The sequence below is a fragment of the Harpegnathos saltator genome, unplaced genomic scaffold (genome assembly GCF_003227715.2).
Source record: "Harpegnathos saltator strain DR-91 unplaced genomic scaffold, Hsal_v8.6 scaffold225, whole genome shotgun sequence".
NCBI classification, from domain to species: Eukaryota; Metazoa; Arthropoda; class Insecta; order Hymenoptera; family Formicidae; genus Harpegnathos; species Harpegnathos saltator.
In genome coordinates, this window is record NW_020230012.1 from 1,642,177 (window position 1) to 1,665,041 (window position 22,865).

The 22,865-nt window shown below is 49.8% G+C and overlaps 1 protein-coding gene across 6 annotated transcripts in view; it reads right to left on the minus strand.

Annotated features, from left to right (window-relative positions):
* Positions 1 to 22,335, minus strand: part of eag (potassium voltage-gated channel protein ether a go-go) — an 81,512-nt gene extending 59,177 nt beyond the window's left edge. For 2 of the 6 annotated variants that reach the window (XM_025298604.1, XM_025298600.1), the window contains exon 1: positions 21,820 to 22,335. In XM_025298604.1, coding sequence (XP_025154389.1) covers positions 21,820 to 21,898 — 79 coding nt within the window. In that variant the 5' untranslated portion in view covers positions 21,899 to 22,335. The remainder of the gene's footprint in view (positions 1 to 21,819) is intronic. The other 4 variants (XM_025298601.1, XM_025298602.1, XM_025298605.1 and 1 more) reach the window with 2 other exon arrangements.
* Between the last annotated feature and the right edge of the window lie 530 nt (positions 22,336 to 22,865).

Consider the following 22,865-nt stretch of genomic DNA (forward strand, 5'->3'; position numbering starts at 1 on the left):
GCTAGTTCCGTCTCCCGTCGATTAGCCGCGAGATTTGTTACCGCGATCTGAATTAATTCGGCAGAATCACGAATAATGTACAGGGCGACCGTAGACATCAAACTTTGCCGATTAGGGCTAGGCGCATGGCTGGGTTCTCGTTTTCTCTTCGATTATTATACATCAGAGAGGCTTGCGAAAGTTCGTCGCCGATGTGGCCGATGACGATTTTGACAGGTCTGAAAGCGGGTCGGATTTAACAGACAGAAGAGTCAATTATGTGACGAGATACCAACCATTTCGTTGCTTCCTTGGTCTTTTTCTCTCAAGTGAAAGAAACATGGATGGGAAGCGGCAAAGTCTCCTCTCCTTCTTAACAAACCACGAGTAAAAGAAGACGGATAAAAATGTAACGGACTTCTACCGATGCCGCCCTTCGCGAAGGGCGAGGAGGAACTCGCGCAGCGCTGAACGATTTCTCGACAGACGCGATATTCCTTGCGGATCACGCACTTTGCCGTTAACTCACATCTCACGCACGTACACGCGGCGCACGTACAGACTCGCGTGAGCGTCGCTTTATTTCCAGCCAGCCTTGCTCCTTTCCATTCACCCTCAGGCTGTCGTGCGCACCCCTACAGAATCAAAAATAGTACGACCGATGAAGAAAGAATTTATGTCAAGTTGGAGGATGATCGTCTCGAGGATGCCGGTAGGATGACGACATCGACGAGCTATTGTCAGCTCTTGTCTCTCGCTTCCGACCGCCTCGTCTCGTATGCTTTTGTAAGGGAAAAGGAAAAAGGAAGATGTCGCGTTGGAAAACGTCGATGACACCGTCGTTTGTGCATGTGCGCACTGCGAACCAACGAACACGATGTATGTGTATCCGATGTTTTGTTTTACTAACAATCCTCCCTGCGTGAAATTTGCGCCACAATAAAATTAATCGCGGGGGCATTATCCTTTGTGCAACGCTGCGACGAAATTGTGCACTGAGAAAGATATCCGAAAGATCCGATTGTTAATTTCGTTATCCGGTCGAAACATCCGGTGTATTTAATCGGATAACAAAATTAACAATCGGATATTTCGGATATTTTTCTCCGTGTAATCGTTTGCGGGGAATAAACGGGGCGGGTGGGTCGCGGCGGCCCGTTCCGTGGTTCCAGTGAAAGGAGAAAAGAAAGAGGGAATTAACAAAATTCGACACGCTCATTGCGCGAGAATAATTCTTCCCCGCGGTTCATCCAATTTTTATTTGCACCGCGCGCATAAAATATCATCGCCGGTATTATGCGAACGAAACGGCGCGAGCGAGCCGTTGAAAATATTTCGCGCCATTGCATGCGGTGAAAGAGAGTGCGTCGCCGGCGCGGAGTTAAAAGTAGTGTAGCCGAGGAATGTAGCAGAGAGAGGTTTTTCTCACTGCGAGCAGGCCGTCGCTTTTCGTACGTTTTTCGTACGGCCGCCGTCGCCAGCTCGGACCGAGCGTCCGAGCTAATTTTAAACATTTTCAGCGTCCGGGCAGCGCAGTAATTTACATAAATATCAACGGCGTCGCGAAATTTCCGCGCTAGCGAATTTTTACAAGCGCGCGCGCGCGGATAATTGGCTGCACTCTACCGAACACTTTGCGATACGTTCCCGCGGAATTAATCTCGCGAGTCTCGTGGCGCCCGGCCTTTCCAGCGAAATCAAGCAAATTGAATTTTTGTCTCGCCTCGTTATCGCGTCCCCTCGAATATAAAACGTCATCCTGTCCGTCACTTTGCGAGGCGCGCACGCGGCCTCCTCCTCCTCCTCCTCCTCCTCCTCCTCCTCCTCCTGCTGTCTCGGTGAAGGTGACGATGAAGATTTCAGGTGTCACCCACGTACTACCCGCGCGCGACGTCCAGGAATTTGACGGGAAGGAAAAGAAGAGAGGCTCTCGTTGGCCTTCGAGGCGAGAATTCCAGGGAAGCTCCGCGGCGCGAAATCAATCGATCAATCAATGAACGTCGCGGCGATTCTTCGGCGAGCGAGATATACTGTTGTGTTTATTATTAGTAACGTACTGCGTGTACACGTATTATGTCATTGACGAGATCGTCATCTCCGCCAGCATCGAAAACGGGCGTACACCCGAGTCGGCCCGAGATTCTCCAAATCGATGGTTGAAAAGGGTCACCTAGTCAGTTGAAATTGAACAGTGCCGCGCAACGTCGATTTATTATTGAGCATTTTTCCCGTACGGGAGGTCAAGAGCTCCCGCGCGCGCGCGCGCGTGGAGGGGGAGGGGGGGAGGAACTACGATAAATAAGAATCAGTTATTTATATGGCGCATTGAGAGAAAGGCAGCGGCGATAATCAATCGAATTTCCCGTCTGTGTTTTACGCTCGCCGTGGGAGAAGACACCGCGGTCCGAAAATTACTCAGAGACGCAAGACAGACGCGAGAGCGGAGGAGGAAGCGCACCAATAATACAGCGGTTAATTTACAATTTAGCGCGGGAAGCGGGAAGAACAGATGCGGGAAGACAAGGTCGATTAAACTTCGATGCAACTTCGATTTCCCGTTTCTACGCGAACCGCGCGAAATTTTATTTATACGACTTGTAACATTCGCATATAAACGTCGCGACGGAAATTCCGCTCCTTCGGCGGCGAGCCCGACGAGCAAGGAGCCGGAAGGCGAGAAGGCTCGTTATTTGTTATTCTACATTTCGTCGGGCAACACTGAACGCAAAGTTACGGCGGGGCCCGATTTTAGCAGCGAATTGACGCTCCCGTCAAATTATTTAGGTTTCGACGTCGCGCGAGATAGATTCTGTCCTCGTTTCAAGGAGTCTCGATGCAAATTTAAACTCTTCCTCGCTGTTACCCCCTCTCCCCCCCCGCATGTGCATACTTACACACACACACACACATACAGATGTTCGCGGAGCACGAGGAACAGTGCGCCGTTAGCCTCTCACCTAAATTCTCGACGCGCATTTTCCGTCCTGACTTCTTCCGCGACCATTTTTAGAACTTTTATTTCTGCCCAAAGACGTGGTTGCCACCTGAGCGCGCGTCCTTAACGATCCCGGGACGGGATCGGCTTTGCCTCTCGTCGAAGAAATCGACGAGCAAGATAGAGCGTAATATGTTCCCGACGTGATTTCTCGCGGTTAACGAGCCGTTAAAAGTCCGCGTTCTCCAATTTTAACGCCGGCAAGCGTACCTCCGCCGTATTTATCTTGTTATAAAAGTTTCGCCCCCTTCGCGAACGAGTTCGTCCGTTAGAAAACAGAGCCGCTCGCGACGAGAGAATCGCATCTACGTACGTTCGCGCATCGCGCACGCCCTGAGGCGTGCAATTTCATCCGCCGCTTTGGTATCCGTGGATTTGACCCAATGACCCCGCACAGCGGCGTCGAAACGCAACGGAGGTTACAGGGCGGGGGCGCGAGTCACCCCCGGCTCCTCTCGCGACTTGTTCCGATCTCTGCGGGCAAATTACGGCCGATACGCTGTCGGTCTATCCGGGATTACGCTCGAACTTGGCGAACGCCAAGTGGCTTTACGACTCGCGAATACCTCGCTCGGAGTCTCCCGATACCGTAAACTGTAAACGCGCGATATACGTTGCATGCGGAAATTCGCCTCTATTGTTCGGCGGCGGCGCGCGCGCGCTCCCGAGAATCGCGGTTGCCTTGAAAAATCTCTCGCCCAGCGTTTTTTCCCGGTGTTTAACGATATCGATACCGAGCGAGCGCGGTACGATGACCGGCCGCGAAGATGTCGACTCGTAGTAAATTCCGCGGCAAATTACAATCGTAAATCGAGCCCCTCGTTGACGTAACACAACGCGCGGTGGGAGGAATTTATTACGGGCCGCGCACACACGCGCAGAGCGTGCTTCCGTTCGTTAGTCGGTAAATAGTTCGTGTAAATTGAAATACACCGCCGTAATGTCGATAAATGTACATGTCATTAATTGTAATATACGCGAGCCTTAATTAAAACGAATGGAAAACACGACGTGTCTATATACATATATATACATATTATATATTTCGACACACATATATATATATATATATATATTTAAAATTTGCGCGAGCCCTCGTACGTTCCGCAACAAGCGATCGCTGGCGCGGAGCCATTTGTAAACTCACGATTGTTTTCATTCGTCGTAGATAAGAGAAGACCTGTCCCGCGGATAAGGGGTGAAAAGGCGGCGATGTCACGTCAGACAACTCAACGTTTCGAGCGACGACTCGTTCGCGTCGTCGACGTACACACACGTCCGTCGCGCAGCCGTCGCACTCCTGCCTCTTCCCCGGTGTCAGACGAAATTTACATAACGGGTATAACAGGTGCGGATCAGCAAGAAACGATGCACCCCCTCGGGGCTGGCACGTGCTGCTCGTGCGGCGCGATGCGAGTCGGGGCGTCGCGAGACGAAGGTATCAACGTCGGGACCTCAACGCGTACCTCACTCTGGACATTCCTATTGCTTTGCCATTTAAGGGGACTGGAGGGGGTCAGATGATTGCTGAAAAATCGTGCTTGTTTTTCATAATATTTTGTGACGAACTGAATAAATGTGCAGGAATGGAAATTTTAGGTGTAGTTATACAACTTATGAAGAGTAGAAAAATTTTGTTCATCAACAAATACTCGTATAAATATACGATATATATAGCTGAAATATACTCTCCTCTTTTCGTTTCAAGTTATCGCTTTTGCAGTAATATCTCGGCTCTCGGTGGTCCGGTAAGAGCGAATTTTAGCTAGAAATCTTGAGGAGGCTTATCATTATCCGGTGAACCACTAAAAAAAAATCGAACGAAATTACCAAATGGCAGCTATTATTAGGAAAAAATTCAAATTTTTCAGTTCTGTTGTAATAAAAAAATTAATATCTCAAAACGAAAGTCCATGGACAAGGAATTGTCCATGGTTCATCCGAGAGCCACATGAACAAATATTGTTGCTTTAAAATTTCAAATCGATACGAAGCTCAGTTTCGGAGAAATCACTGCAAAAAGTTGAACAATGAAATTCCGAGAAAAACGCGTTTAAAATTTAAGTGGACGTATATTTATATGAGTATTTGTTTGAAAACAAAATTTTTCTACTCTTCGTATGTTATATAAATATATATGTAAAATTTTCATTCTTGCGCATGCATATTCAACTCGTCACAAAATCATGATCAAAAACAAGCACGATTTTTCAGTAATCTGACTAATCTCCAGTCCCCTTAAATGCGGAAATTTAAATCTTTCAACACAGAATATGTATCGCGTGCGTGTGTATACACGTGTGTTGAATATGATGGCACATGAATTATGTGTGTCGAACGCTTCGATATCCGCGGCAGGACGCGATAAGAAACGTCGCCGGAGATGGGTGCGTGTCCTGAGACTGACACTTTTACCTGAAATGACGAGAACGTGATCGGGAATCGAAATAAAGCCTCGTCATTTGTTTGCACGCTCGGACCGGCGTACGTCGAAATTCGATCTCCGAAATTAAATTTTTCGTGAAATTCAATTAAACGTCCGCCCCCGGGACGGATTGATCCCGTTCGCCGCACGGGAATTCGTCGCTAACAATCGAAGGTTAAAGCTGGACGTCCCGTATATTCTGACAAGGATTGTCAATACTTACATCGACAATAAATATCGATTGATCGAGGGTACCGTTAGAGCCTCAAGAGCTGTCGACTCGCAGCGGCCGCTTTGTACCCTTTTCACTCTCATCGCTCATCCATCTCTCTCTCTCTCTCTCTCTCTCTCTCCCCATTTCTCCTTCATCCCCTGTCGCTCTCTCCTCCCACCATCTCTCTTTCTCCTCCGTGCACGCTTTCTCTCCAGCGTCTTTTCGCTCCTCGGGTACTCTCATACTCGGGGCGGCCGCGCTCTTTCTAAAAATAGGCGTGCATCGAATAACGAGCCAGAGGCGGCGGCGGCGGCGGCGGCGGCGGCGGCGGCGGCGGCAGCGGCGGCAGCGCGGCGGCGGTAAGGGTTGAAGTTTGCATTGTGAACGCGTACAACGGTGTATATGACTACTAGTACCCTCCTACCTACCCCTCCCCCTACCGAGTCTCCTCTCCCCTTACCTCGGATGTAACCGTAGATTTGACCCAATGACCCAGCGGACATGGCCGAAACCGCGCGGAAACGCCCGAGCGAGTTTCACCCTCGATCCCGACTCACCGAGTTCGCCCTCACCTTTCCTCCTCGGAGCCGTCCTCTCCCGCCCCCTTCGCGTTCAACCCCTTTGTTCCGGTTTCCCGTCCCATCAGCCGCCAGAGGGATCCTCCTCCCCCACTAACGCTGATCGACTATGCACGTAGGTATAAATATTTTGTTGTGTGTCTGTCGCGCGCGCGCGAGTACCTAATGGAGCGGCATAATACACAGGGCCGTAATGCGGCATCGACATCGGCATTGGCATCGCCGCCGGCATCGGTATCGGCATCGACGCACGGCGAACGACGACGGCGACGACGCTGCTCCCGGCCGCATGATATTCGTTCTCTCAATCTGTGATTAATCTACGCGCGCGGTTTTCGGGATAATCGGGAGTGAGCCGCGAGCGGCAGCGAGCGTTGTTATAACCGTGAGATTACGCGGGATCCGCCGTTATGCGAACGCGCCACCGCGGCCGGCATACCGAGCCGTCCGGCGGACCCTCCTACGGATTCTCGGGATATCTTCGATGCAATTAGCCGAATCCGTACGACTTCCCGCTGATATTAAACGCCGCGGGGCCAACATTCGCGCGTCTCGGCGCATTACTCGGCCAGCGAGCGCGTGCGCATCGAGTACGCAGCGGTGAATCTTAAAGCGGAGCGGTGCGACGCGACGGGGTGAGGCTGCTTGACTTGAACGTTTTCCCCGGAGGTAGAGAAAAAAGGCGCAATCGACGGTAATCGTCGAACGTGATTTCTCACGAATTTCCAGCGTTGAGGATCTCGCTTGTCGAAAGACGGGGGAGAGGGAGGGGGAGAGAGACGCTGAAAATAGAAATTTTGTTAAAACAAAATCCAAGCGTGAATTCGAGCGGAGAAGGTGCGCTCTTCCGTTCGCTCGCGACCGCGAAATTCGACTCGGACGACATCGACGGTCGCCGGACGGTCGCTCGCCGATAAAATCGGTAGTTCGCACGTGTTTACTAGCGCGAGACACAGGTAGATGGAAGTAACGACGAGCGCAAAAATAGCGAGGTCTAGATCCCGGCTGACGCCAGCCGCCACGTAGGTGCCTCGCGATCGTAGGTTAATGTAACGGTTTCTAGGCCTCGTGTGCATTATTAGGTGGAGCACCGTCGGCCGACCCGGCGGTAACGCGTCGTCTCTCGTTCGACCATCGTTCGTCGCGTCGTTGCTTTCGCGCGGCGCGGATGCGTTTTGCGAACTGTCTCGCAAACATGACACCGTAAACTCGACGTTACTAGACATAGGAACCTCACAGGAAAAGAGTGGCGAACTGATCACGTGACGAGGTCTCTTCGATGGAGGCAATAAGCTTCTTCTTGCACTGTAAAACTAGGCATCGGAACACGTGTGTGTGAAAATTGAGTGTCAGTGTGTGTTATTTTGACACATCAGCTGGCGTTAAGGCACTAAGTGCGTCGAAATAATTCGTTTTCCGTGACAAAAGTGTGCGTTTTAATAACACACTTCAGTCTGCAACACACTACAGAAACGTGTTATTTTTTCTCAACAATCCCGTGACACACGCAGAGCGTGTTATTTAGACACAGAATGATAATCGAAATACACTGAGAAAACACTTGGATGATATATTGGATAGCACACCAAGTCACGTAACACACTAGTAATGTGTGTTCATGATAACACACTAATTTTGTTAACACGCGTTTAAATGAACACACATATGTGTATTAAAGAAAAATACATGTGAGAGAAACACAAATCGGCAATTACTCGCCTTCAAAAAAGTATTATATCTATTGAACAAATTAAATGCAATAATAACGTGCTTTCACGTTATTACAGACTAAATCATGACATTAATTATATGTTATTCATTATTATATGTTTAAACGTAATATGTTAAATAACGCGCGACTTAAAATGGAAGAAATGTGAAAGAAAGATTCATTCGTTTACACGTTTGTGCATTTCAAAATTAACACACTTGGATCTGCAATGTTGCTCAATTCACCTTCATAACACACTGAAAGTGTGTTATTTTAATACACCTAACCATTAACGCACATAAAAACGATTATTATATTTAACACATACACATAAATACGTTCTTTCAACATACATGTATGTGTTAATTTAATTTGCTGATTTTGTATGTCTAAAGTGGAGACATACTTTAACGCGCTTCAAACACGTTACTGTAACACACTTCAGTTTACAGTGTGACCAATTAGAACATCGATATGAGCAAGACGACAGGTCGGTTTTACAGTGAGTCTTTAAAGCAGTTCGACGTACATCTGTCAATCATTAGAGGAGGTTACGACGAGTCGCACAAGATATTCGTCTACGAATTAATAACAGCAATAAGAGTCAGATATCTGTAAGTAACGAGTATTAATTGCGAAAGAATATTTGTCGCTTCGATTTACATAGAATAAGAATCGTAATATCTACTATTTACATAATCTCGTGTCTTGTGCATAATATAAAATGCCTGGAATGCTTTTAAAACTCGCTGTAAAACCAACCCTGTCGTCCTTAGCCATGCCGATATTCTGATTGGTCGAGAAGACTTTGTGCCTCCATCGAGTCAGCAGAGACCCGGTCACGTGATCAGTTTGCCACTCTCTTTCTATGATGCTCTCTAGGCATTACGTGCGTGAGAACGCGCGATATCTTCCGGCGATATCAACGGCAGTTCGCGACTGCCGTGGATCGATCCGCAAAACTAAACGGGACAGACGGAAAGCCGAAACCAGTGTAAATACGCTCCGGCGCGGTAACGTAAACTGTATTTGCGCGATCCGCTATGTGTCCATCGGTGTATCACAAGCCGGTACGTTACCTTGTTGTGCGATATATAAGCGCCATATACGGAGATACATACGTACACGCGAGATACATTCGCCGCGACGGCCTATGTCGCCTCTTTACTCTCGGCACTCTTCCAAGCAACGATAAGCGGGAGATATTTCAGGACCTCCCTACTTGTATAGAAAAAGATGCTGGACGGAGTAGCAAAAACTTTGCCATTGTATTCGCGCCACTCGGCGAGACACTAGGGCCCCCCGTCGTATTCTCTCTTTCTCTTCTCTCAGACAGACGTAACAGGATTATTTTACATTATTTATTTAACTGGAGCATGTGAGCCTGGCGCAGTCTGTGTGTGTGTGTGTGTGTGTGTGTGTACGATACACAGGAACAACAGAGCAAGATATTGTCGCCCCTTGCTCTCGAAATGGCACTTCAAACTTGGACTTTCTGAAATAGTGTTACATAGATTTATATCTTTAATTGAACGCAATCTCATCTTTAAGAGAAAGCAAAAGAAAGAGAAAACTATGCGCCACGAAGTTCTCTCTTTCTCCGACCTCCTCTTCGAGTTGATTGCTATTAAATTATTATGTTTGATGCGTGCTGATCGGGATGTTAAGAGAGTATCGATATGTTGCATTCGATTGCACGCAGCGTGTAAACAGCTACAATCCGTGGGATATAAACTCGCGCGAATCTGCAACTCCACTTTGCCTCGCCGCAAACAAAGTTCACGGCGGCGTGTAACGACGTGTAACGTGTCGAGACGAACGACAGAGACGAATTCGAGCCGTTCAATGTCAATGATGCGCCATTTCGAAGCTACGTTTCGCAAAAGCGACAAAAGGTATCTTGGCGAGAAATTGGGGCGCGCATTAAGGCCCGAGTTTCGCGTCAGTGTATCCGATAGCGCGCGCGTCCTCTGTATTTGTCCATCTGATAGCGCGGGCCTGCGCGTGTGTGTGTGTGTGTGTTATATATTTTATTCATCCTATTCCGGGCACGCCACATTTTTTCGCCAGTCACCCCGGCCGCGCGGCCGGAGATTCTCCCTCAAGGGTAAAAACCTCCTCCCTTCGTTCGCCGGCCCGTCGAGCAGACGACGAGGACGGCGCCAGAAGAAACACGAAGCAGATCTCGCTGATACGACGGGATTATCCGCGCCTCCTTCTCTCGCTTTATTTCATCGGGACAAAAATCTTCTGCCTTCGATACTCCTCTGGGAGAAACAGAGATCTGTACATATCGCGTGCTATACGTCGAGCTGGCGATATCGTTCGAATCAAATTAATGTCGTCGTCGTCGTCGTCGTCGTCGTCGTCGTCGTCCGACTTCCCGTGTGTTTAGACGTAAATGTCTCGATAAATAAATTGCCGTTGGACGTACCGTCCCGTGCGACGGCGACATCTTTCCAGGGAGGAAGTTATTGCGGTATTCAGCGGCACAATCGAATGCTTCCCGCGAGCTGGAAATGTCACGAGCTCCGTGAATTCATAATCCGGCCGGTTAAAAACGAGACGTCATTAATCATGCAGCGAACGCGCGCGTCTCTCGCCGCGAGTCTACAATATTTAGCCGCGCTTAATCTTACAACATGGCGGACATTTTTTCTGGCGATGATACAGCCGCGCACTGGTAATACTTTTTATCTGGTCATTACGCTTCCATGTCATAATCGATACTCGTTTCCCGAAACGCTTTTTCTAATAAACCGCGGGCGGATATTGGGTTGACGTTACGCGATCGTGCGTGAAGGATGGCTTCATAAATCACCGCTAGCTAAACAGGATCATTCCGCGGGAGAGAAGAAAGCCGAAGAGATAAAAGCATTTACTTATTTTTTTGCGGTGCCGCGAGATATTTGGTTGTAAGTTAACGCAAGCGCGCGCGCGAATGTACGTCCTTTGTACTTTTGTATCGTTTCTCATTCTCTCTGCACGCTGTAGAAATTAAATGTGATTTTTAATTAAGTAATTGCCAATTAATCATGCCACGGATAATCGCGTACGCTTTCTATTCTACGAGCTTCGTTTCGCAAATTTGCTTTAGCGCGCAAAACAAGCTTTACCTTGTTCCTAATTACATTTTATCGGTTCCGGTCGTTGTTCACGTTACGAATTAAAAGTTTAATGAGGCGTAAAGAAAACTCGAAAACCGCGCTGTTCGAGCAAACGCACGAAATAAAGGTGTGACGCGGCGTCGCTTGAAAAATAGAAAGCCGGCTGTAATTCTCCGTTTTGACGCAATTTGTCAGCGGCGGAAAGTGGCCGTCGTCGTAGCGGGAAAAACAATCTCGCGCGCGAATTAAGGAAGTTTCACGGTGTAGCCCGATTTTAATGGCTTTCGAAAAGTTTAAATAGTCGCCCCCGCGGAAACTGTCGAGCAACGGCTAGTCCCTTAATTTCGTGGGAGCATCCCCTGTGACATCCCGCGGTGACGTTTAGAAAAATGCTTTAATCCACCCATCAACATTCGCATCGGCCGCGACCCGAGCAAGCTCGCAAGTGGACACGACGAGGCGAGTGCATCTAAGAGCGTGTCCGCGCCTTCCCCGCTACGAGATAATCTCGAGATGCGCGACGTGAAAAAACGTTCTCGTCGCTCGAGTCTTGCAGCGAGGGCTGAAAAATGGTGGAAGTTGTATGATTTACGGTTCACCTCGCGTTTTGTCCGCTGTCTGTCTCTCGTAACATTGTAAAGAGTGGGGGAGAGAATATAAGAGAGAGAGAGAGGGGGGAGGGGGAGGGGGAGGGGGGAGAAAAGAAACTTCCCCCGCAAAGTTACTTTATAACGTATAACGAGTATCCTTTTTTTTTCCTTCTCGGCGACACGTCAAACTTCCGCGCCAGTTTCACAATAAAAGTCTCGCATGTAAAGTTTCACGCAGAAAGCGACGGGACATTTACCGGACGGATGAAGCTCTGTTTACTTTCCTCTGTCTACTTCACCGCCTCGCCTCGCCGAGGCGTTCGTACGAACGACGCGAGTCGAGTTAGCTCCGTTTGTAAGAATCGCGGGTTTTTACAAGACAAGGGAAAAAGGAACACGCGGCATCCTAATCGAGAGTTGGACGCGTGTCGGAGCGCAAGGGATGGACTTTCAAGTCCATCCCTTCTCCGAGCGTCGGACTCCTCCTTTGCAAACGCGCTCGCAAACGCGTGTATTTTTAATCTCGCAGATTTCACATCGGGAAGCATATCGCAGCGAGCGTCGAGGCACACGCGGAGTTCATATGTCAATGTAATCTAATATCTCCCATATACTCCCTCTTATTTACCGTGAAATATACGATCAAGCCACCTTGGTAGATTTATGCACTCTCCCCGCGCACCCTCCACGCGCGCGCGTGCGCAATTCTTCTTATTTATCGCTCCTCGACAGAGATCGTTCGATCCGGATAAATAGAACGAACACAGCGCTTTTTCTGCGCGAGCGCACCTCCGCCGCTACGATATTGACGATCGTAAATTCGCGGCGTTCGCGAGGAATTTCGCGAAGCGACGTGCGCGCGCGCGCGCGCGCTTACGGTCTTAGGCGGACGACGTAATAAGGGCATGGCCGCGACGTTAAGAATCCCGATCGCGCCACCGCGCCGGTGGCGGCACTCCATTTTTACGATCGGTTTTTACGGATCGTAAAAATCTCGCCCGAAATTCCTCTGCGCGTCCGCCGCCGCCGCGTCGCTCCCGCCCGCCGAAACGCCACCACCGATTCCGACGGACGATTCCCTGGCCGATCGCGAGGCGCACATCGACGTTGCGCGATTCCGACGTGTGTAACGAGTTAATAAAAGCGAAATATCGAACGCTACGTGCGCCGGATAGTCGGCGACCGCCAGAGACCGATATTATTTCCAGTCACGCCGCGAGTCTGGATACCCGGCCGGCCCGGCCGGGTCGTCCCTCCTTATTATGCCGAGTACGCGAGCAGCCGCACGGAACGCGCTCTCCGGAATACGGTCTCTTTTGTCGCGCGTTACGGGGATATCTGGATTCTTAACAGAGAAGGAACGCGACGTACGCGTTTATTATTATTTCACAAGTTTCCCCCCGCGCCCGTCTCGCCGCGCCATCGCCGAGCGTCGTCCGACTCGCCCACGGGCAGCATCAGGCTAACGAAAATAATTCAGACGACCGTCTCGTGATCGCATGCACGAATTTCTACCCCGCTTGCTCTCTCGTCGCCGTGTGTGCGCGCGTTCATTCGATTTACGTTTCCCTCGACCGAGATGTGCAGTTGATTTTCCTTGTTCCGCCGCGGCCTGAATAAAACACCGGCCGGCGTTGTCTCGCCGGCACGGATGTTCTCCTCGCTCTCCCCCCGCGTGAAACTTTTATACGCAACGGTACTCTCCGATAAAAATCAGAAATAGCTCGCCCGAGTATCTATGGGGCTGGAAGCCCTCCCCGTTTGTCCCTCCCGCACCGCTTCTCTCTTTCGACCACCACTTCGCTCCGCGCGAACCGCGGTGCTCGCGTTCGCACGTGTATGCAGATGTACGTATGAACGCGTGCGCACACGCGAACATCAAATATATACTGAGATTACAGAGTACGGGCTAGGAGGTGGGGGGGGGGCCGGAGGGTGGAAAATGGGTGGGAAAAGGGCGATTTTCCCGGCGGCAACGGAAGCGGCGCACGTATGTATGTACGCGTACGCCGGCGTATCGCCGTAAAACATTTTCTCGGCGTTATCTGATATTCGAGGGGCGAGCCCCGGGCTTCCTGCGGGCTCTCCTTCTTCCTCGCAGCGTGCAACCTGCGCGATCGAGGTGCTGGCACCTCGGGAGGGAAGGTCGGGTATTAATCGCCGGGAGTATCGCGCATGACGCGACGCGACGCGACGCGATACGCTCCGCTCCACGGCCGCCGCGGCCCTGAGAGAAATGTTTTCAAGGCCGAGGAATAAAAAAAAGAAAGGAGGGGGGCTGGCAAGTTATATCTCGGAATCGACGTTCTCGCGTGGCGAAGCTCGCGGGCCGAGGGGAAGTTACAGCAGGTCAAGCGTAAAAGCCGCGACTCTCGGGCTTGAAATATTGACTATTTCGGCGCTCGAACGAGCGCGCGCGCGCGCACGCTCAAATAATTTATCAAATAATTTATGCCGCGTGCGCTACGCCTACAATTAACTTTGTTTTCCTTCTAATAATGTTAATAATAATAATATTAATAATAATGGCAACAACAGCTTCCGCGCGTTGAATAGCGCGCGCGCGCGCGCGCGCCTCAAACAGGCGTGCCCGACTACTAGAAATTGATCCCATGCTTCTGATCAGGTTAACCCTCATTTGAACGTCAGAGATCGCAAATAGTTTTTCAACGTTTGGGGTTGTCGAAATAAATCCATTTTTCATCCCCAGTGATAATACGATGTAAAAGTCCCTTTCTTTGTTGCCTAGCAAGCAGAATTTCGCAGGTGATTTCTCGCCTTTCAATGTCTCTGGGCTTCAGTTCATACGAGACCCATTTCCCTTCCTTGTAAACCTTTCCTAAAGCTTTCAAACGATCGGAAATGACAGATTGAGCGCAATTTAATGCTTCTGCAAGTTGCTTTCGCGTTTGACATGGGTCTTCGTCCACCAATGCCTGCAATTCTTCGTCTTGGAATACTCTTGGCCGTCCGGAACGCTCTTTGTCCTCTCCATCAAAATCACCACCTTTATAAGCGTCGAAACTATTCTCTACATGTTTTATCGGAAGGAGCGTTATCACCATAAACTTCCACAAGCATTCGATAAGCTGCAGTTTTCTTCCAATTGAACCAAAAGATTAACACTTGGCGCAAGTGACGCTTATTTCGATGTATAGTAAAAAACAATATTATTGATGCAAACGTATATCTTTATGTACTGAATATTATTGACAGATGTCAAAACAAACCATTAAGCTCCGTTTAGACATTAGAGGTTAACGACAGTTCTAGCTGTAGCTACTTGCCACTAGATGAACGGAACTTTCCGATTTACCTAATAAATGAGCGCAATGCGCGTTCGCGGCCGCGAAAATGCACGTTTCGATGTTGCGGCAGAAACCGGCCGAGAGAGAAAGAGAGAGAGAGAGAGAGAGGTCGAAGAACCACGCGGCTCCGTCACGTAATCGCGCGCACGGCGAGATCTTCGAAGCCGCGACAATCACGACGTTAATTGCGTAAGCGATCTGTCTGCCGCCTCCTCCCCTTCGTCGGCCGGACGGTATCAGCTCGGTAACTTATCTAACTGGAAATTGAATCCACGAAACTTTCATAGGAGCGTAATGCAGTAAAGCTGCTGGGTGGCTTACGAAACCGCCCCGGCTCGATACCGGCAACTTCCTGCCGTTAAATAAGCAACGTAACGAAACCTTTCGTCGCTCACGCACAAGCGACGGCCGGAAACGGCTCGAGAAGTGAAAAGTCGCGTTGCGACCCCGCGGTGAGATAACCCCGGAGTAATTTCTTCCGCGAACTTTGGCACCTGGCGAATGATTCTCTCCTTGTCTTTTTTCTTCCTTCTTTCCCGGAGGAGCCCGAGAGGTGGTCGATACAGCTCGTGCATCCCCCTCGGCTAAATTCGGACTCCCAGCCGGAGGATAAATCGCGGAGACGCGGCGGCGTCGTCGTCGGGAGACGACAGACCCAATGCGCCGGTTTCGCTTTTAATCCCACCCCGACACCCCCTCGCCCGCTCTCGCGCGCTCACGACGAGGTCGCGCGCGGGCAAGAAAGTTCGCCCGGCGCCTCTCTTTTCGCTCGGTGGCGATCGAAAATTTTCGCCGATTGTATCTGAATGGGATTTAATCCCGTCGAGAGATGAATTTCAACTCGAATTGAAAGGGCTGGGATATCTTTGCGCCGGCTCGCGCGATGACGGATTTCATGGAAATATGCTTTCTCTCTCTCTCTCTCTCTTTAATACGCTGGCAAAACGATATTTCCCGCCTCCGTGTTTTGTCTGAATTACTGAAAGAGAGAAGGCGCGTGCCATTAGAGCACGACCGAGGAAATTTACAAAATAGTAGGCGAGCTTTCGCCGAAACACGTATACACGCGCACACGCGTGTCTCTTTAGAAAGATTTACTTTCAAAGTGTCGGTGATTTTTATCAGCGTCATATCGAGAGCACTTAAACTGGACTCTGTTTGCTCAATCGCTCGGAATTTGTTTGCATTCGCGGTGCAGTGCTCCGTCGGACGCTATTGTTCACTGCAATAATTATTTATTTCATTGATAAAATCATTATATTTAATTAACTGTTATCGCACGACATGTTACGATTCGTTCGCTGTGTTCGGTGCACTACCGACACCGCGATTATTATTACACCGAGATCGCCATTTTCATTGGCCATATTATAATCGCGCGAATTCGTGAATATGCAAATCTACACGGTGGCGAAATGTAAAGGACTTGCAGAGACAAAGGGAACAAACGAATGAGAGCGAGAGAAAGAGGGAGAGAGAGAGAGGGAGAGAGAGAGAGAGAGAGAGAGAGGCGGTTTAACGGTGCAGCTCGATGAAGGATAGTAGTAAATCCCCTTTATTTACCAGCGAGTGTGCTAGCGTAAAAACGGCGCCGTGAACTCGCCGCGTATATTTATAGCTAGATATAGATGGCACATGGCACGCTTTTCCAACTTTCCCCCGAGTTTCAAAGCTGCCCTGTAACAAGTAAAACACGGTAACTGAACTCGCTCGTCCGTCGGGCGGCCAATCTCCCAGAAGGTATTTCCACGGTGCCGCGAGTGTGGCCTCGCTCAGCCGTGCTCAGGCCTTCACCACCATCAACTAACAACGCTCCGTTCCGCAACCGTTAGTCATTTTGCATCATCCCGTCCTGCATTGTTTGCGGATCTTCGTGCGCGGTATTCCCCGTTCGGGCTCACCCTTCGCATTATCGTCGTTAAAACGGTCAAACAGATTCGCACCGAAACGAGAGCCACCCCCGCCATCGACGTTGCGTTGTGGTGATCAATGGAAAACAATTTGCTTAAACGATAGGATTATAAGCGCTTGAATTAATTCACAATTGGTCCCGTCATCGGCGGGCCGATATGGACGCGTCGTGAATATTTTATGAAAATTACAAACCCTCCGGGCGATCGTCCGGATCGACTATGATGCGATATAGTGCGATATATACCGCCCATATTATATAAGCAATATTACACACATGAAAAGGGCGAACTATCTCGCTCTTCCTCTGGCCCGCAAAAAGAGGGGGACGGAAGAAAAGAAGGAAGAGACAGACAGAGGGCCTATTTCTCACTTTCGACATATACAAGCGCTTTCGCGTAAAAGCCACCCCCGCCCGTATGCAGAGGATCCACCTCCAATATCTGCAAATAGCTGCCAGATGAGGGGAGCGGGGCGGGGGGGGATAGTCTTTCCCCCAATCTAGTATACAATACGTGACACACATATTGACGAATCGGTCACCGCCTCTCGCTACGCGGCGACACACACGAAACGTTTCGTACGGGTGTTTATCGACAGGTACTGGCGTCGGCTTGACTAACGGGCGGCCGGTAGTGGTCCGGGGAACGCTCGGAGCTGCGGATGGTCCGTTGCACCCCTCGCAAACGGACTATTTTAGCGACCGATGATTTTCAATCACGATAATGCATCAAAGGTACGCAAGAGCGCAAGTGCGAGCGAGTCCGTCGCATTCGCGAACGGCTGCATTGTAGTGTTCTCTCTCTCTCTCTCTCTCTCTCTCTCTCTCTCTCTCTCTCTCTCCCTGGTCTCTCCTGTGTAATTTACTTCCGGAGCAGTGGCTCGTCGAAAATATGCGCTGTCGTCGTCGCTAATAACTCTTCTCGCCGGCCGATCGGGGAGGGCAGGAGGGCAGCCGCCGCGTCGCGTCATTATTGCGCCGCGTTAACGTTACACAGCCGCCATTGTAACGCGATGGTACACGTGGCTTTGGCGCTTCCGGAGTGGAGATGTAAATCCGATCGGCTGCCGTCGCGCGCGAGCGGGACCGGACGCGGTGTTAATTGCGCGTTACGCCGGCCGACTGTTCGATTAATTGGACTCGATCGGGACTAGTTCTGTCGACTCTCTCTCTAGCGCCTGTTTCCTTCCTTCTTCTTTCTTTCCATCGTGCGCTCGATGTGTAACGAATGTAAAAATTGTTAACGCGACGGTGACGCTTTTTGTCTTTGGCAGGGAATCTAATGTCCCCGATATATTCGATTTCAAACACTCGTGTTGCGACGATTGTTAACCCTTTGAGGCACGTATTTCTCAGAAAATCCGAGTCACATGCAAATTTATATACGGCGGTTTCTGGGATCGCTGATTACGAATCCGTTATCAGATTTTCAAAATTCAAGACGGCGGCCACAAATATGAAAAATTAACTAATCGGGAGACAATGTCAGGTAAATATATTGGAATTCCATGATCCGCCAACTTGAGAATCTGCCATCTTGGAAAATGAATTTTAGAATGTGGACCTCGGATTCGTAATCAGCGACCTCAAAAACTAACCAGGGTACAATTTTAGCTAATTTAATAAGAATCCTATGATCCGCCATTTTGGAAAATTAATTTTGGAATTTGGATCTCAGATTCGTAATCAGCGACCCAGAAAACCCCCAAATCTTGATTCTGAGCAAAAAATTCACTCATAGTTCGTGGAAAGTGATTCTTTTCTATAAAAATCAGTCAGTTTTTCACACTTTGTTTATTTATAATAAATGGACAACTTATGCAAAACACTTTTCAACCTTTCATGTATATCCCATGCACCTTCCATATCATATAAGAAGCTAAAAAACGCGAGAAACCCGACAAGAATCCTTCAAATATGAAATATTTCACGGAAAATGGAGAATAAATAGGCTGATAAGTATACTTACGCTTACACCACTATGCCTCAAAGGGTTAAAGACGTGTAAGACGCTGCCGGCAAATGGTAAGTGGCAAATTGCCGATTGCCTTCTCAAGAGAAATATCACGCTTGCGCGCGTTGTTTCGGTGTCACGATCAGCGCGAGCGCTTCGCTTCGCGAATCCCTTCGAAAAAGCCGGAAACTGAAAGCGACGACTTTATACGCCGCGTGCGTAATCCCGTCTTTGCCATCATGCAAAGCAGTTTCCGGGGACAAAGTCTGAATAAATCTACATCACTTCTCCCCCGAGCGTCGTCACGCGACGCATCGAGCGAGGTAGAAGCGAGCGGAGCTATCGGGCCGACGTTGTTCTTGCGTGGTGCGTGAGCGACACCCCCGAGGAGAGCCGCGGGATTTATTATCCTACGGGGAAATCGCGGGGGGATTTCGATCCCGCGCGTCGAACGCGGAATTTCAGAGACACCGCGGTCTCCATAAAGATCTCCCTCGGTGGTACCCTGTAAACATGACAAAGCGCACCGTAGACGGAGTCATCGAAATTTCGTCGGAGAAAGTTTCACGCTTCGCGCCTTCGTCCAGCGACGGTCAACGGATAAGACCTTCATTCGCAACACCATAATTCTCGCGTCAGAGGGATTGTCATAAGTTTCCGACCGAGACGCGCCTCGCTCAGTCATTCGACTGAGCGGTCTGAGCGAAATGCGGTCGAAATGACGCGCTTCGTGGAGTTCCCTCGTCATTGCGCGCAAATTGAGCCGCGGACGACTCATCGAGAGAGAACTCGCCCGACTGAAAATTCAGCCGCTTCTTCATGCCGAGTCTTGAAGGAGCACTTGTTCTTCAGGAACTTATTTAATATTCGGTTATCTCAATACTCTATTTGCTATTATTTCTAATCTTTGCTCTTCATTTTAATATGCATTGTGTAACAAAAAGTATGGAACTACGCTAAAACAATGGACCACGGAGATCGCGAGATCATAACAATCAATGCTTTCAAAATATCCCGGATTCCTTCAAAGTGATCAAATTATATTAAATTATCAAATTATCCGGACGGCTGCACGCATGGTACACCTATCAAAGGCGCGCATCGTTCGGTAATTATCGTCAATTAACGTGTAATCATTAGCTATCGCTGCGTTTCCGATTGACTCGTTCGATCGACTTTTTCCTGTGGGACCATTGAGCTCCTGGGCGCGAACAGAATCCCGGGACGTAATACAGGACATATGTTGCAGAAGCAATTGGCGACGGGGCTTACGCAAGTCTTCCCTTCGCTTCTTTCGAATCTTAAAACTTCTCCTGAAATTTCTGACACCGTAACGAAAACAATAGCAAAGAAATCACGAGGGACAAAAGTTTGTTGTCTTATTTATCCGCTTTAATTAATCCATCAAACCGTGCTAGATTATTCAACATATGCCTTCTCGCGTATAGTCGATTTTAAGCAAGTTACACAATTAACATATTGTTTGTTGAAATTAAGAACAAAGAAATTAAATGCATCGAATAATTGAGAACTTGTAAATAAATTTTTCTTTGAGAGAGAGAGAGAGAGAGAGAGAGAGAGAGAGAGAGAGAGAGAGAGAGAGAGAGAGAGAGAGAGAGAGAGAGAGAGAGAGAGAGAGAGCATTAACAGAACGGCGGTGAGTAACTACTTCTGTTGTCAAATTACAACAGCCCGCATATTGATGTATTTCGAATTTCTGCGCTGGTATTTCAAGCTCGATGAAATATGTACGGTTAATGTGGAGCCAAGTCGCATTTAGTTATTTATTAAATCGCGCTGAGGGAGGGAACGTGAGGTTACGCCGCGAGCGTCACCGTTACCAAAATTTTCAATCCAACAGCAAGAACGAAGAATGAACGGAAACGTCATGCTTGAGTTACGACAGTATACGTACGATTTATTTCACTCGCTATAAATAACCACGTTCCCGCGCGACTGACCATTCGGAATGATAAGAACGAAATCGCACAAGCGACGAGCTTTGTAATTTGGCCGCGGCTATTCCGAACTTTTAATTAACTCCGAGTTATATCTCGACTGACATCCTCGTTACACCTCGTTATGCTCGAAAGATCCATCGCGAGTTGGACTCTGCCCTGCTGACTCTAATGCCGTTTGAGATTTATGCCACAATGCCCTCGCTTGTCGAACGTGGCTGACGACGCTCTGAGAAACGCTCGTCTTCCAAAATCCAGCGCGAATCAATCACTGATCGAGCCGCGAGACCAACCGGAGGGTCGCTCTCGTTCGCGATATATCGAATTCGCTGCCGTCGTTATTTTCCGGCGTATATACGAATATAGAGAATTCCGGCGGATTCCGGAAATTCAAGGTACTCCAATTAGGAAAATCGATATCGAATTACACGCTTGATTCGACCTTGCCATAACTGCCGATAGGCTCATTTACTCCGCTCGTGAGCTCACGCGAAAATATATTCCACGTGTGTGTGTGTGTGTGTGTGTGTGTGTGATACATTACTCGCGCGTTCACAGCTACAAAATGCGCGCGGCGGTGACGAAATTCGTTATCGACTCCGAATTACGAGACACGTATTTACACGTACTAATACATAATAACGCGGAAATTATAATGAGCGCCATTGATTTACGCGGCCGATGGTCAATAGTTCAACGTAGAACGTATAGAATGGCAAATTAATACACGTCAGCGCAGCCTCGAATATAATAAATTACCTCACCGTTTCGGAACCGAGAGAGATATTCGCGGGCTGCGGAACTTCCTCATCGAAGGAAATAATAAAGTTTCGGTACTTGTCTTCCCATCCCGACAACCTCGTTTAGTCCCGCGCGCGGCGAGCTCGCTCGGCGCCCTCAAATTGAAAAGTTCGGCGCGCCGCTTTTCCGCGCGCCGGCTGCCAACTGCGCTCCCTCCCTCTCTCTCTCCCTCTCTCTCTCTCTCTCACACTCTCTCTCACTCTCTCTCTCTCTCTCTCTCTCTCGCTTCGCAAACTCGCGAGTGAGCGAGCGAGCGAGCGAGAACAAGTTACGGAATGAAAACTCACGTTGACTGCTGCTGCGTCGTATGATGTTCTCCAGGAACGTGTTTTGGGGGGCTACCAGGCCCCTGCGCCCCCCTGGCATCCTTTCTCGCTTGAATGGTCCCGGATCCTGGTCGCTGCGGTGGCTATCAGGACCTCGGCTAGCCTGCGGCTAGGACGATCTCGAGCCGGCCGCGATGCATCGCGAGGATCCTGCGCGCGCGCGCGCGCGCGTATCGCGCTCTTACACCGGCGACTCACCAGCAGGTATCTCGCGGGTTTACGCGCGGGGTTACAAGAAGAACGGCACACCTCGCGCACTCGGAGTCGCCCGCGACGTCGCTCGGCCGCGACTCGCCGTCGCGACTCATTAGATCGGCACGTGAACGCGAACGCGTTCGCGGCGAAGCCGCGCGACAGCCGCGCGGGCCGCGTCGGCACGGTTTCGATGCGGTTTTCCGCGCGCGGCCGGCTGTACAACGAGCGGCTCTGCCCGAAGAGAGAAAGAAGAGAGAGAGAGAGAGAGAGGAGAGAGAGAGAGAGAGAGAGAGAGAGAGAGAGAGAGAGAGAGAGAGAGAGAGAGAGAGAGAGAGAGAAACGAGCGCCGCGGGTGTCGCCGGGTGGCAATCCCGAGCGGCGGTCCTGCGGTGTGAAAAAACGATATATCGCGACGCTCTCGTGCAATTGGGAGGAAATCCGTTCGCTCTCGGTCCCTCTCGCGATCACACGCTCCCCCGGTGGCTCGCCCCCCCCGACCAGGGCGCTCTTCTACACGTTACTTATGGCACTTTGGGTAAAACGCCGCTCGGCGTCTCGTCGCATCCGGGATTACCGCGACGCTCCGAGCGCTGTCGACGATCCCCGGACAGGCCGGGGCTTCCGGTGGGCGAAGTAACGAAAAGCGAGACGAGTCGCCGGTCTCTCGAGAGATTTCCCTCGTCGTGGAGCTCCGTGCCGTGGTTTATCGCCGCCTTCGGACCCCATTGAAGCCCGGGCCGGCCTGCTGTTCGGGCTTCCGTCGCGAGGAGCTCGATTCTTCGTGAACAATGCTGACGGATGGTTGCTGGATC